A 15,578-nucleotide genomic window follows, 5' to 3' on the forward strand; every position below is an offset into this window, starting at 1 on the left:
CCCGTTAGCCAACTAGACTAAGGATCAAATAATAGGCCATAAGTTAAAGCAAAATATTTATCCCTAATAACATGGCTGTAATAATTCCTATTGAAGCGTCTCGTATATCATCATTTTAATTGTGTTCTTTATAAATTATGGCCTATATTTAATGTGTAATTGTCTATGTTATTATGACGCTTAGGCGGTTGGAGGATATTTCGTTCCTTGTCATAGTACAGGATAAAATTTTATTGCATGTCATAAATTAAAAACAACTAGTCAACTTTTGTACAATGGCTGGCAATTCTATCTTTGGATTGTAATATATTTTTGGAGACACATAATAATAAAACAATAATATTATAAATCCTTGCGTGCCCGAACATTTCTGAAAAGATTCTTTGAGAAATACAACTTGCACCTTATATAGGGGACAATCAAGGCAAGTCTTAAGGCAACCCCTCTCTTCCAGAATAAAATTTGTTCCGAGCAATAAAAACAAACATTGAGCCAACCCCTTTCAATAGTGAGATCCGTGACCAGTAGGAAGCCAGAAATTACCCCAAACATTGGCAGATTCATAAGCCAACCCCTTTCAATAGTGAGATCCGTGACCAGTAGGAAGCCAGAAATTACCGGAATTTTTTTTATCTCTATTCCACAGAAATCTAGAGTTAAGTATATCATAATATATTCTGTCAATTTTACTACAGCCTATTTTTTTATTTGTTATTGGCAATGTCAATGTGACGAGCTTTATATCGTCTATTGAAGATACAATGTTCCCGACAGCACTGCAAAGCCTTTTTAGTAAAGTGAAATTCGTTTAAAAGCGTTGGGACCTGAAACCTTGATTGACATACTGTAGCTCGGACATACATGAATACAGTCGGGGAAACGGCTTCACTTGGAAAAAATGTCCTTTTGACATAGGCTTGCTTTGATCAAATTTGCACACAAAGAATATTGGCTCGGAAACATGCAAGTGCTTTAGTGTCCAATGTACTGTTGTGCTGTAGAGTGCAGATGTACACCATAAATTCCAATCTTAGTCCAATCTAATATGTAGTTCTAAGGGCTTCATTATCGATTATGGTCTTTTTTCATATGCTTATTGTCAGCGTTATCCTAGCATAATAAACTTTTTTTTTAAAACATTTAAGGTTTTACCTTATAATTAATATTTTATTCACATTTTATAAACTGTGATCTGTTTTGTGTACCATGAATAAATATAAAATGAGCACGACTATTTCTTGTAAGTAAACTTTTCTCCTTGCAATGAGAACAAGGTTAAACCTAGCCACGTTCAGTTTGGTCACTGTTAATTCGGTCATCCCTATAAACAGGAATTTCCCGGTTTTCAGTAACGATATGTAGTCATATTCTTATTAGTTGTCTTGTACCAGTCTTATCTTGATCCTAATACATCTAAAGATACGAATATAGTTTCTCGCTATCATAAACGTCATACTTTACCGAGGTTAATATATATGTACATTACCCGCGACTTCGTCCGCCATCTGAATTTTCCCATGGGAATGCAACTTTTCCCCGGAGTAAAAAGTAGCCTATGTCCTTTCTCAGGTATCAAAATATCTCCATACCAAATTTTATGCAAATTGGTTCAGTAGTTCAGGCGTGATTAAGTAACAGACAAACAGAGTTACTTTCGCATTTATAATATTAATATGGAGTATGGATAATAATATATATTAGTAAATAACAATTTATGCAACTTTTTAAATAATAAACGGAATAAAAAGATGTAGTATATTCTTGTTCACCAACCCTGCACTCGAGAGAGATAATATAGAAGTCGATTCTTCTCGAAATAAACGCGATTACGGCGCGGTGGGCAGTCTATAATATCCAATTATCATGTCCTGTGCAGACAGCCAGCCTGCGCCTGATAATTAAAATAAGTCTACTTTATATACATAGCATTATCGTAGTAGTACGTCTTTTGTGCGTGGGGTGAACAGGTGGGTATTTTATCATTTGCAGATTATTTTAATCTGTAATTGCGAGACAGACAGAAGAGGCGTAACAAGAGGACATGAAGTAGACAAGACATCCTGTACTTGTGTAAAAAGGACGAAAATAACAACTCCACGTTAGTAGGTTCTACATGGCTTAAAAGACAAAATATGGGAATAGTAAGTCTTATCCGGCTAAGATTATTCGATTTTTGTAACGAAATTTATCTCTTCTCAAAAACGATAGGTACAAGATACAAGGATATCTTTACTAACAAGCAATTATGCACTGATCTAGTATATTTAAGAAATTCCTTACATTCTACCTGTGAGTACCCCTGTGATAACTAAATGCTCTGAGACTCAAAGGAGAACATGACTTCATGTACATTGTACAATCATCACCCACCCGTTTGAGAAAAGTGACTAGGGAACATTACACCGGTCACATCACGGGACAAAAATGTAATTCAAATACAAATACACTACACAAATATTATTTTTCTGAAATTTATTGTTTTAAAACCTATAAGTAAATGATTAGTATAATTGTATTAAAATCTTAGGTGGAGTGAACTGATGATTATCGTCGTTAGTGTACACTCAAGTAATCTCTTCGCCGAGAATTGGATACGGAGGTATATAAAAGGGATAATTGGAATGGAATGGAGAGGTCTTTATCCAGAAGTAGGATGAGAAAGACAAAAATATCGTAAAAAAATATAATAAGACAAAAAAGAGGAGCATGGATTGATTTGTTACTAATAATTTCAATATCTATACTAATATTATAAAGCTGAAGAGTTTGTTTGTTTGTTTGTTTGTTTGTTTGTTTGTTTGTTTGTTTGAACGCGCTAATCTCAGGAACTACGGGTCCGATTCGAAAACTTCTTTCAGTGTTAGATAGCCCATTTATCGAGGAAGGTTATAGGCTATATATCATCACGCTACGACCAATAGGAGCAGAGCAGCAGTAAGAAATGTTACAAAAACGGGGAAAATTTTGACCCATTCTCTCTTATGTGACGCAAGCGAAGTTGCGCGGGTCGGCTAGTAAAATATAATATTATAAAGCTGAAGAGTTTGTTTGTTTGTTTGTTTGTTTGTTTGAACGCACTAATCTCAGGAACTACGGGTCCGATTTGAAAAAAATATTTCGGTGTTAGGTAGTTCATTTATCGAGGAAGGCTATAGGCTATAAATCATCACGCTACGACCAATAGGAGCAAAGTAGCACTAAAAAATGTTACAAAAACGGGGAAAATTTTGACCCATTCTCTCTTATGTGACGCAAGCGAAGTTGCGCGGGTCAGCTAGTTTCAATATAAAATACTGCAAAAGTTTCGAGTGCTACGAGTATCACTGTCGAAGCCTGCCTCGTTGCAATGTATCTTCGTTAGGCCGTGCAAGTTGCAGGTGTATAAATCATTTACAGTGTTATTGTAATTTAATGTCAATATAACAACGAGCTCTTGAATCGTGGCACTACATCATTTTGTTGAAAGGTCTATTACTTTAGAAATATTCATACTGTAATTTATGTATTCAGATGGCTGCATCGACTAGCTAGGTTATTAAAACGTCGTGCATTGAAGGGATGTCAAGATGAACGCTAGCTTTATTTTAAGACTGCAAGTCTGCACTAACGATTCTTAAGTATTAGGTTCAAGGCACTAACAAATGTAGCCTTTAATTTACTAGTTACTGAGTTTTAAAAGGCTTTCAATTATCCACTTCCTTTACCCTGTGCGCCAATCGGCAATGACCCAAATAGCATCCGGAAACCCGATGGTCTTAAGTTAATCTGTAAAACAAAAAGACTTTTAAAAGCACAAAAAGGTGTGCAAAAACGCGGCACTTAGCTACAAGCCGCTCCGAGCATTAGCGGTTTGCGACAAACTTGACAAAAACTCATGTTCCATCGGCAAAACGGGCATCGCATCCCCTTAAACTAGTTACACAAATTTCCACCAAAAACTTGGTAAATAAAACAAAGAATGAAGTGACATAAGTAAATAAGGGACCCACATGTGCCGCGCAAAGTGGCAACCTCACATTTGCATAACATTTTTATTCAACTCCGCGATTTAAGATTCCGCTGACGAAGACAAGATCTATGTTTCAGTTATTTTGTGATTATGTATACATAAAAATTTTTTTAGCTCTAGGTAAGGAGCGGACTTAAGAAACTTAGGTAAGTTATTAAAAGAGTCTTCAAAACTTAAGTACATTGTACTTTGATCAGTAGCGCGATTCTCTAACACTAACGGCTGTCGACAACCGGATAACTGTCGAGAAATATTGTATGAAAAAATTAATTAGGCTACTTATTGACAGTTATGAAAGGAAAAAGCATTTGGTTTATAATTATTATTTGTACATAATTAGTTTTTATTTTTATGTTTGAGATAGGTGTGGTTAGCAATTAAAACTACTTACGACCATTTAATCTTCACTGTAACTTTTGTTATTTTTTTGTAGTCTTAACCATTATGCGTAACTGTATGAGTAAGGGACGAGAATAGATAAACATAAAAAACTTAAAAAAATATAGTTTTAATTTTATTATTGATTAATATTTGTGTTCGTGAGCTAAAGTCAATGACTACTATTATGTATTAATAAAATACGAGCATTACGTGTTTGATATATTTATTGACAGAGAATGCCAAATCGTTATATGATTAATATATGGCATCTACCATAGAGTAGAAGGAGTTTAGGTGGAGTTTAGGTTCACCACATTTCTCCCCTCCTAACCTCTTAGCTGTTCTGCTGAATATAAGATGCAGCCAACACCTGGTTGAGGTGTCGGCGCCAGACATCGCCGTTGTCGGTGCGGATCTCATAATGAAGTCGGCCTAGACGTCTTGTGATAGTACCAAACTGCCAATGGTGCTTAGCACTCGTGTAGTCACGGGCCTGTACTCGTTCGCCGACTTCCAACTGTCTGACCTTGATCTCTTGATGTTTTGATGTAGTTTTTTTATGGGTGTTTCTAAACATGCAGTGTAATGCTGTTCGAACTTCTCTTCCAAACATTAACTGATAAGGTGTCTGACCATTCAAGTTTGGTGTCCGTCTGAGGCGAGTTTTTACCAAGACAAGTTTCTCTTGAAGATTACCCCTTTCTCCCTCTAAGCTTCGTAAGATTCTCTTGACTGTTTGTACGTATCGTTCAGCTTGTCCATTGGTTGCAGGGTGGTATGGAGCAGAGGTTTTGTGCGAAATCATACAGTCTTTTAGAAATTTTTCGAACTCTCCCGATACGAATTGTCGGCCATTGTCTGAGACAAGGAGTAGAGGTGTTCCATAGGTGCAAAATAGTTCTTTCAATTTTTGGATGCACCAAGAGCTTGTCGTTGATTTAGTAGGTATAATCTCTGTCCATTTCGAAAATGCGTCTACAACTATTAAAAGATAGTATCCGTAAACAGGTCCGGCAAAATCAATATGAAGCCTTTGCCAGGGGCCCTTTGGGTGTTCCCAGTGGTGTAGTGGTGCTCTCTCTGGTTCATTTTGTTGTAATCTACATGTTCTACAGGACTTAACTTTTGTTTCGATATCATTGTCAATTCCTTTCCAGTATACAAAACTGCGGGCCAGTAGCTTCATTTTCACAATGCCCGGGTGACCGAGGTGTAGTTCGTCCAGCACTCGTTCGCGTAATGTTTTTGGGATTAAGACTCGCGTTCCTCTTAGTATACATCCATCTTGTAAAGTAAATTCATTATCATTGTAACCGAGCGTTTTAAGTGATCGGCCAGTTTGTAATGCGAGTACTAATGGTGTATAATCGGAATCAATACTTGTCTCTTTCGCTATGATATTTGGGTTGACATCAATGGTATGTATTTGTTGAAGTTGAAAGCTGTAATTCTGGTCCATTTTGTTTGCCTTTGTGTTTTCTACTGGGAACCTGGATAGGTAATCTGCATTTGAGTTGTTAGGCGAAGTTCTGTATTCAATGTTGTAGTCAAATCCAGATAAGAAATGAGCGTAGTGGAATAATCGCATTGTACTCATTGCTGGTAACGTTTGATGTGGGTGGAAAATTATTGTCAGTGGTTTATGGTCTGTCACTAGGATAAATTTTCTACCGTAACAATAATAAAAGAACTTCTTCAATCCCCAGTATATGGCAGTAGCTTCTTTGTCAATTTGGCTGTACTTCTTCTCGCTATCCGATAGTGTTCTGGAAGCGAATGCTATCGGTCTTTCTGATCCATCTGGGAGTCTATGTGATAGTACTGCTCCGATTCCCAGTGGAGATGCGTCTGTTGCAAGAACCAAGGGCCTCTTGGGATCAAAATGTATAAGTACTCTTTCGCTTAGAATTTCTTTTTTAATGTGTATAAAGCTCTGTTCGCATTCTGTAGACCATCGAAAACTAGATTCTTTCTTGAGTAAGTTGTTCAGTGGATTCGTGATCGATGATAGGTTGGGTATAAATTTGTTGTAAAAATTTGCCATTCCAAGAAATGTCCTCAATTCTGCGGTGTTGACTGGGCGTTCTGTTTTAATTATTGCGTTAATCTTTTCTCTGTTTTTGTGTAGACCTTCTTTGTCGATAGTGTGTCCCAAATAGTCGATGCTTGTTTTGAAAAAGTGGCACTTATTTTTGTTTACTCGTAGGTTACTTTCTTTTAGTTTGTCTAACACGAGCTTAAGTCTCTGTAGTAATTGTTCTTTGTTGATGCCTTGAATGATGATGTCATCAAAGAAACATTTTACACCTTCGAGATCTTGAAGGAGTTTATCCATAAATTTCTGCCAAAGGCTCGGCGCGACCTTAACGCCGAACATTAGGCGGTTCACCTTAAAAGTGCCTCGATGCGTACTTAGTGTTTGTAGCATTGCGCTTTCTTCATCCATTGTCATGTTGAGATATGCCTGGGTGATGTCGAGTGTACAGAATAGTTTACCTCCGTTCATCTCTGCAAATATATCTTCTATCATAGGTATTGGATATTGTTCATCTTGTATGACTTTATTTAGTGTAACTTTATAATCAGCGCACAATCGGATACTCCCATTCGGTTTGACAACTGGTACCACTGGAGTACCCCAATCAGAGTGGTCGACTTTCGTGATGACACCCTGTTTGCATAGTCGCTCGATCTCTTCATCCACTTTGGTTTTTAAAGCGTACGGTATTCTACGTGGTTTGATAAAAATTGGTCTTGTGTTTTCTTGTAGATTTAGGTGTCCTCTGTAATTGGGTATTTCGCCTAAGTCGGATCGAAATACTGATGTCTTGTAAAGTTCCAAAAGCTGGTCTAATTCTAGATTTTCTGATTGCTGTAAAGTTTTTATATCTGCTAAATTTAGAGTTTCGAGTTCTTTCATCCAACTCCGGCCAAAAACGGGGTCAACGTTGTTGTTGATGAGGTATAATTTACCGTGGAATTCTTTTCCTTGGCATCTGCATTGAACGTATGCAACACCTGCAGGTTCGATTACTTCGCCGGTATATGTTTTGAGTTTTATATTAGTTTTAAAGATTCTTTTGCCGATTTTCAATTTTCTGTAGTCTCGTAATGACATAGAAGTAAGTGTGGCTCCAGTGTCAAATTCCATTTTTATCTTAGCATGTTCAATGTGTACCGTTATCATGTATTTTTCGGATGTTTCACCAGATATAACATTAATATCATTCCATTCATCATCATCGCTTATCGCTGAGTCGTTTAATTGATTTATATCCGGTGTAGTCTTACTGGGCTTCGCATCTGAGCGCCGTTGTAGACACACACTAGCTAAGTGTCCGACCTTCTTGCATTTATAGCATGTTATGTTTATAGCGCTACATTTCTTGGTTTCGTGATTTAAACCACAGCGGAAACATTTCCCTTTTAAATCTCTTGGTGTGATTCCTCTAAAAGGAGATTTTTTTGAATTATTGTAGGAATCAGTGGAAATTTTATTGATATTGTCACTACTTGGTTGTTCATTCGGAAGCATTGATGTATTTTCTGCTTTACTCATTTCAATAGATGTTGCAATCTGTGTCAGGTGTTTAAATGTACATACTGTTCGGTCTTGTAAAATTTTTGTACGTGCGTCGCTATCTTTCAATCCTCTTATGAGTTGAAGAGATAAAAAGCTTTCTGAAATGTTTTTCTGGCAGTGTTGACATTTAAATTCGCAGTTGGTAGTGAGCTTTTTTAAATCTGCGGCGTATTGCGCTACTGTTTCATCCGATTTTTGAGTTCTCGATATAAATTTATGTTGTAGAACCCATTTGCTAGGTTTTGGGTCTAAGTAGTCGTCAAGTGTTTCAGTAATTTCGTTAAATGTCTTATTCAATGGTTCGTCTGGTGCTATTAAATCACATAATTTTTCATGGAGTTCTGGTGATAATGTGGACAGAAGAATATTTGTCTTCATGTGGGGCTCAGTAATTTCATTAAGTCTAAAGTACACTTCCAGACGTTTTTTAAAGTGATTGAACGTTTCTGATTCATGTAAAGGATTAAATTGTATTTTTGGTATAATCTTATGGTATTGGTATATTCTATGTTGGTCTTCCTGTCGCTGACCTTGAATAATGGTTTTTTTTGTTAAAAGTTTTGATACTAAAATAGTGTGAAGTTCTTCGAATTCGTAGCCGTAATTTTGTTCGTGTAAATACGCTGTTTCATCGTTATCATCTATGGTTTTGTTTTCTATCTTCTCTTGTAACTCTCGCAGTGCTGTTATGGTGTCCTTCAAGGCTGCGGAGCGAGCGGTGATGTCCTCGTCAGACATCGTCGCCCTCTGCTCGATGTAGGTATCGAGTCTGGTGAGCATCCCACGTAGGGTGCTCCGTTTTTTTACGTAGCTTTTCCATTTAGGTTCAGTTTTTCCTCGTCGCCAATATTATGTATTAATAAAATACGAGCATTACGTGTTTGATATATTTATTGACAGAGAATGCCAAATCGTTATATGATTAATATATGGCATCTACCATAGAGTAGAAGGAGTTTAGGTGGAGTTTAGGTTCACCACAACTACTAAAGTTAAAATTTGGGTTAATAATAAAATTAAATATGATTTTTTTCATGTTTTTTTCTGTCTTAGCGAAGAGACGCATTTATTGTTTATAAATATTTATCTAATATTATTGTTAAGGCGTGTCAGTTTCAGCACCTGCGAAAAGCTTATTAAATACGTTACAGGCCGCTTCAGGCTCGCGGGGAGCGGCGGAGGGTGCCAGGGAGGGTTGGGCTTTGCGCCTGAATGTTCCGCCCGCCCTTCGTCATTCCATCGGTGAGGCAGGCCCGCGCCGGTCGCCTGGCCGCCACTCTTGCTCCCGTCGCGAAAAAGTTCTACCGTGTACTGTTACTGGTGGCAGCGTTTTATCGCCTTCGGGCTTCTAAGATGAACGCCCTCGTTCATCTTAGCGCGGATTAATTTCCCGTGGTATTTGAGAATTTTAGTAGGCCGCGAAAAACTTTCGCCATGTCGCTTACCGTTAAATTAAACCGTTTTAAACTACTCAAGTGCAAGACCGAGAAATATGCGCGCCTGGATTTTAGAGGTGAGAACTTTATTTATATTTACTTCTGTCTTTATTTTCTTGTTTTATTTCTGTATTTTTAAATTTATTGTATCTTTTTATGGTTCTTCTTTTATTTCGTTTGTTTTACGTACACTTCGACACTGTTTTAATTAATTCTGTTATGTTTTTATTTGTATTTGACTGTTCGTTTAAGTTTCGTGTTCAATTACTTAATATTATTCCGTTTTCGTCGTAATAATAAAGTTAATAATTATACTGGGGTAATTATATGTAAGGGGAAGGTCGTAGGATTTTTACGGCCTCATAGAAAACGCGCGATTTTCTTTGTTTAGTTGCTACGTTGAGTTTGTGAGTGAGAAAGTTTTTATTCGGTGTTGAGTAAAAGATATCACTGATGTTATCGGCTACAGAGCCACGAGACGGTCCGCTAAATTTCCTAAAGTTATTTATGAAGACAAACTACCGCGGTGCTTTGAACAATAACATTTTCTTTGCGTCTAATGCGGTTTTCGTCAACGCGACAATTCGGAGCTTTGTTTGTTAGCTAAATATTAGTTTACAAGGACGTTTGGCGATAGAAGCGGGACATGTAGTTGAAAATATGGTTATTTTTAATTATGAATACTTTAATGGGCGGTTTTAGTTTTATGATTAATATTTTAAAGGTAATTTGTAACATATAATAAAATTTTGTGTCCGCAACGATTATGTCCATACTCATTACAATACCTAGTTCTCAAAATGGTATCGTTTTGATTGTTAACTAATTTTTTATGTATTATTTGATATTTATGATTTATTAGTACATTTCAAATAATTTTACTTTTGCTTTACACTGGTTTTGTCTGTAAGAGTACGTTATGTTAAGGCAAATTCATACGGATTCGGATTTATAAATAAAAAGCATAAATTATGAGGGTCTTATAATAGACTCTGAAAGAAATTAAAAAATATGGAAAATGTAAGAATAAAATTTTGATTTCAGGAATTGTATTTCTTGTAAAATAAATTTAACAATTGTTGAAAACGACAAGTTTAGTCTAAATTCGCTGCAATTTGACTAAAAATATTCACAAAGTTCTAATTTTTAGTAAATTTTTCTGTAGTTTGATAACTTGTTAACTAATTTAGATGAAAATCTTAATCGAGCTACAGAGTTTGTTTCGTTTGTATTGTAATATTCAGTATGTATTATTTAATTATTTTCAAAGATTCTACCCGCGACTTCTCGTGAAAAGCTTCCTTGGAATAAAAAGCATTTATTATGTCTTATTCTAAGTTATAAAATAGTCGTAAATTTTCAACAAAATCAATTTAGTAGTCTTTAGTTGGGAGGTTTATATCTTATATAAAAGTATGCAGTAGGATTTATCGAGACAGTTGATAGCAAATTCTACATCGGCAGGTATTCTACGTTGGATTTCCACTTTAGAGTGCATTTTCGCACTGAGTTTTACAACATTTATTCAGATCTAGGCTGACAGAAACTGAGATTTATCGGATACCAAACTTCTAGAGGTGTTGTAGGAAAGCACTTAGAGGATTAGATTTTAAATCTTTTTAAAGCGATATTGGTCTTAGTAATGAAATGTTTTGTTAAATTTATTCCACTTTCGGCACCTCTACAACCGTTTTAATTGGAAGTAGCATCTGTACCTAAATTTTATTTTCACTTTGATGACACGTTTATAGATCTGTAGGTACTGGATAGAGATTACCGGATATGCCAGCAATTCATAGAGGTCTTAGGGAATACAATAATTAAGCAAGTTATCTTAAAAAAAGAAATTCTAAACGATTACAAGAAAAAAACAGGCGTCCTATTAAATTATGCGAGTTCGAGAAGAAATTTACACGAATCGTTCTGGAAATTTACGAAAGGTACGACCGAGTCTGTCTTAAGGGTGTTTTTCTAAAACGTCTAAATAATTCTAAGACGCATGAATCAAAGATTACTTCGAGTCTGTTTGTTTATTTACTTGAGACTAAGATATTCAAGAGACAGACGCAACAAGTACGAATACACGGGCCTTATTTTTAAAACTGTTTGATTTGTTACAAAATTACTACTTAAGTGAGTCACGTTTTTTCCAATTTGCGTGCGAGAAAAGAGAAGTTAAGGTTAGGTTTTCGACGTGATAGTAAAGATGAGACGAATGGCAGTTTTATAGTTTTTGAGCTGAGTGTTCTGGTGGCTAGGAGGACAAGTAAAAAGATAGTCCTGATTTGGTCAAGCACTCCATTGAATTAAGTATATTTTGAGAAAAATATAGAAAAGCCTTATAATAATCGTTTGATAAAGGCATTTGGGCGGTTTGAACACCGTAAAGGAAAATAGATTTTTTAAAATATTGTTGGTCACTGGCTGTTTCTGTGGTCCAAGCGGTAGAGTTGTGACTGCTTTAGAGATGATAGCTGAGTACTAGACTGGACAACGTTTTCTTATTTTTTTGACGGTTCGGCAACATAACCACCGTAACCGATATATTTATGGTAATAGGCTCTCTATAACATTAATATACATAATGCACTAAGTGACGCGTGACTGTATATTATACGCATTGTGCATATTTATTTGCTTTCGAGCAAAACAGTTTTAAAAACCCTTTATCACATAACTTAATTGCAATTATGTGTACATTGTTTATTGAAATACAATTCCGTTTAATTTACGAGATTATTTCTCGTAAACTTAAAGCGTTTTAACTGGTATTGTAATTATTAAATCAAATATTATTGTTTAATAAATAATTATGGTGAAATTAATTTAAAATGCGCTTCAAACCAATTAGTGAGGTTAAAATAATGTGGAACGTAAAATGTATTTGGTCATCGAGATAAATTGTTTAACAGACTTAAAAAAGAAGAAAAAATTTTCCATATTTGAGAAGTAGTTTATAATATCCGAATCCGATTAGAAAATACTTTATATACATTGATATAATGGTTTGTTTGGGCGTCTAATAACATTACATTTTGCTTAGAAATCGGTGTTTCTGGAAGTATTATTTCTTTTATCATTTATTTCTCTTAATGTATCATTTTCGTATTTTTTACTGCTGATCGCAAGCTTTCGGATTCAATTTCCAATGTCCTAGTAAAACTAGCTTTACCGTTGTAAAAAGCTTAACAGTATGGTTAACAAGATTACTGAAATTGACTTCCCACAAACTAAGTAGATTTTTCTTTAAAAGTTTAAATTGCATAAAGTTTCTGTTGAGAAACAAGTTACGTTGCGTGTTTATTTCGTCTGGCAGCAATCGGAACTATGTTTGAACTTTAGTTGTTAGGAAGTTAAAACTATAGAGTATTTGTTGAACACTAATAAATAAAATGAATGAGTATGTGAATGTGTGATACATTTGTGGTTTATGCTAATATAACGATGTCTACAATCATAATGACTGTTAAGTAAGCCGTACAACTTGAAGTAAAGAACTACTAACGGCGAAAGAAATATTTTATAACTCTCTACTGCTGTTTGTTTGTTTGTCGACAAACAAACAGCAGTAGAGAGTTACTATATTTTACTATTTGGTCAATGTCGCCATATGACAATATGCTCACTTTAGCAAGACATAGGTATCAATTGAGAGAATAGCACAGTAAGAACGTCGTGCTAAAGATTTTTCAGGTGTATACGAAGGCACTATACTATACTTATATGCAATAGTTGGTCGGTCAGCCTCTTACGCTTTCATGCTATGCTAAACCGGTATCTTGATCAAAAATGGTTTTTTTTTTCAAAATTTCGGGCTCATGACAGTTTGTACGAAGAATATGTTGTAATTTTCAGTGTGTAGAGGTATAAAACGTGTGGTGAAAGCTTTTAGAACACAATCAGTGCTTGTGTCACGTTATCTTTATGATACGGTATTGCTGATTATAACTCAATGAGGTTAGCTGATTCAACTTGTGTTTATGCAACAATATTACATAGGTACGTAAAGGTTTTAGTGTTGAAATGACACAAAACGTACTGATTGGAACCACTTTTCTCATTTGTAGAATTACGATGATTATAAGATGCAAAAACAAGTGCTTCTGCTTCTCACAGGTCAGATATAGCTAGTTTGTACAAACTAAACTTACATAGCCTTTATCTATTAAATATAATAATTATGCTTTTCAGATGGTATAATTATTCAGTTTGAACTTGCAAAATACTCGTTCTCTCTTTATAATTTTCGAGAAAAAAGCTTAGTATTTGAAGCGATTTTTTGTAATGGATTTATACGTGTTTCATAAAGAGTCGTTATCGTTAAGCCTTTACGTAATATTACAATATGCTTTATTATCAATAATAACAATTTTAGAAGAAGAGTTACTTTATTTCAGCACATTTGTACGAAATTACCTAAAACTTGGTTTTGGGACAAAGTTAGTTGTCCAGCGTCTCCTTTGTGAAGTGCCGACTGAATTTGAAATTTTAATCAATGAGTGATTATTACGTAACTTCAGTTCTTCAGCTACTGAAACTAGCTTTCATAAAACATCTCATGCTCTACTTTACTTAAGGCAGAAGTTTTAAGGAGCTCTTTAAGAAGTTAGGGGTCAGTTAAGACTTGGAACCAACAATATTTTGGGGTGGTTTAGTAGTTGAGCTTATATTTTTGGACTTGTTTCTTACACACTGCATATGGTGACGTAGTCAGTACATACAAACATGCTTGGCTGCTCGTATCGAAGAATTTTTCTATGTCTATAGGTATGATGTCTAATCAGTGCCTGTGAGTGCTGTTTTAGTTTTCATTTTCATATGTTATGAGTAAGGACTCAAATAAATTTATGCGAATGAAATGAAACTGAATATTATTTACTTTTTAGAAAGCGCTAATGAGTTATTTTAAAGTAGTAGCAGCGTATTTTTCGACTTACTGTCTGATATTTATTTTGTATCTAGGCATAAAAGCCTAATTCGTAAAGAATTGTAAACAACCTAGTAATTCAACACCGCGATATGACCTTCACATGCTTAGTAATCATCATAAACACAACTAAAAATATACCTTTTCATTAGATCGATACATTTCCGAAAAAATACCTTTGTATTGAAAAGTCAATAAGCAATTAATATCCAATCATACAGGCTCAATTTCAAACACGGTTATTTAGATTATATCAACGCCACGTACAATATTTCCGGTACAATTCCTTGAAACATTCTAATAATAATGTCTATTGACAGTTTCATGAAGTAGACATTATTATTATTTTAGAATAGAATTAATATTTTGGGTTATTAATACTTTTAATTTCACGTAAAGTACTATGCCATCAAAAACATTCTGTAAAAACCTCAAGTCTCGCCGTAAAAAGTTGTGAGATCTAAGTATATAATACCAAGTCGATTAATCTATTTAGTCTCTACTTAAAGGATCTTCTGTCTTAAATTATTACGTATGTTATTATCATGCCAATTAAAAAAAAATACCTTTAAAACAAATAGACCGACCTGGCCATCGCATGATTTGATTATTAGTATGTATCACACTACACAGCACGACGAGAAGTTAATGCTCCTGAAATGTTAATGGCGAATTTGTGTTTTCTTGCGATGACCAAGTCGATCTATTTGTTTTAAAGGTATTTTTTTTTAATTGGCCTGATAATAACATACGTAATAACTTAAGACAGAAGGTCCTTTAAGTAGAGACTAAATAGATTAATCGACTTGGTATTATATACTTAGATCTCACAACTTTTTACGGCGAGACTTGAGGTTTTTACAGAATGTTTTTGATGGCATCTCACTTCTTTTTGTAGAGCGAATAGAGCAAACATAAGTCCAATTTGTATGGAAAGCCGTATTTTTTTCATAATTCAACATATTTTCCTATGGGAATGTTGTTCAGTTTCATGGGCTAAACACCCTTACCCACCCTATACCCCCTCCCGTTATGTCTCATATAGTAGATACATATTTACACCTATTTATTTTATTTTCTACAGAAATAATAATTTAATTCATTAACTGCAAATGTAACCTTGTAATCTTATACATTTATATGGGATTACAAAGTTATTGTTGCAGTTAGTGTATTTAGAAAACTTGACCGAAATTAGAAAATATTGAATTTTTCCCATGATTAAGACACTAAACCCTATTT

General features: G+C 34.9%; 1 protein-coding gene across 1 annotated transcript in view; it reads left to right on the forward strand.

Moving 5' to 3' along the window:
• Nucleotides 1-9,225: 9,225 nt before the first annotated feature.
• Nucleotides 9,226-15,578, forward strand: part of LOC142986483 (otoferlin-like) — a 151,863-nt gene continuing 145,510 nt past the window's right edge. Inside the window, exon 1 of the mRNA XM_076135001.1 lies at nt 9,226-9,486. Within this exon, the coding sequence (XP_075991116.1) occupies nt 9,408-9,486 (79 nt within the window). The 5' untranslated portion in view covers nt 9,226-9,407. The remainder of the gene's footprint in view (nt 9,487-15,578) is intronic.

The sequence above is a fragment of the Anticarsia gemmatalis genome, chromosome Z, assembly GCF_050436995.1.
Source record: "Anticarsia gemmatalis isolate Benzon Research Colony breed Stoneville strain chromosome Z, ilAntGemm2 primary, whole genome shotgun sequence".
Taxonomy (NCBI): domain Eukaryota; kingdom Metazoa; phylum Arthropoda; class Insecta; order Lepidoptera; family Erebidae; genus Anticarsia; species Anticarsia gemmatalis.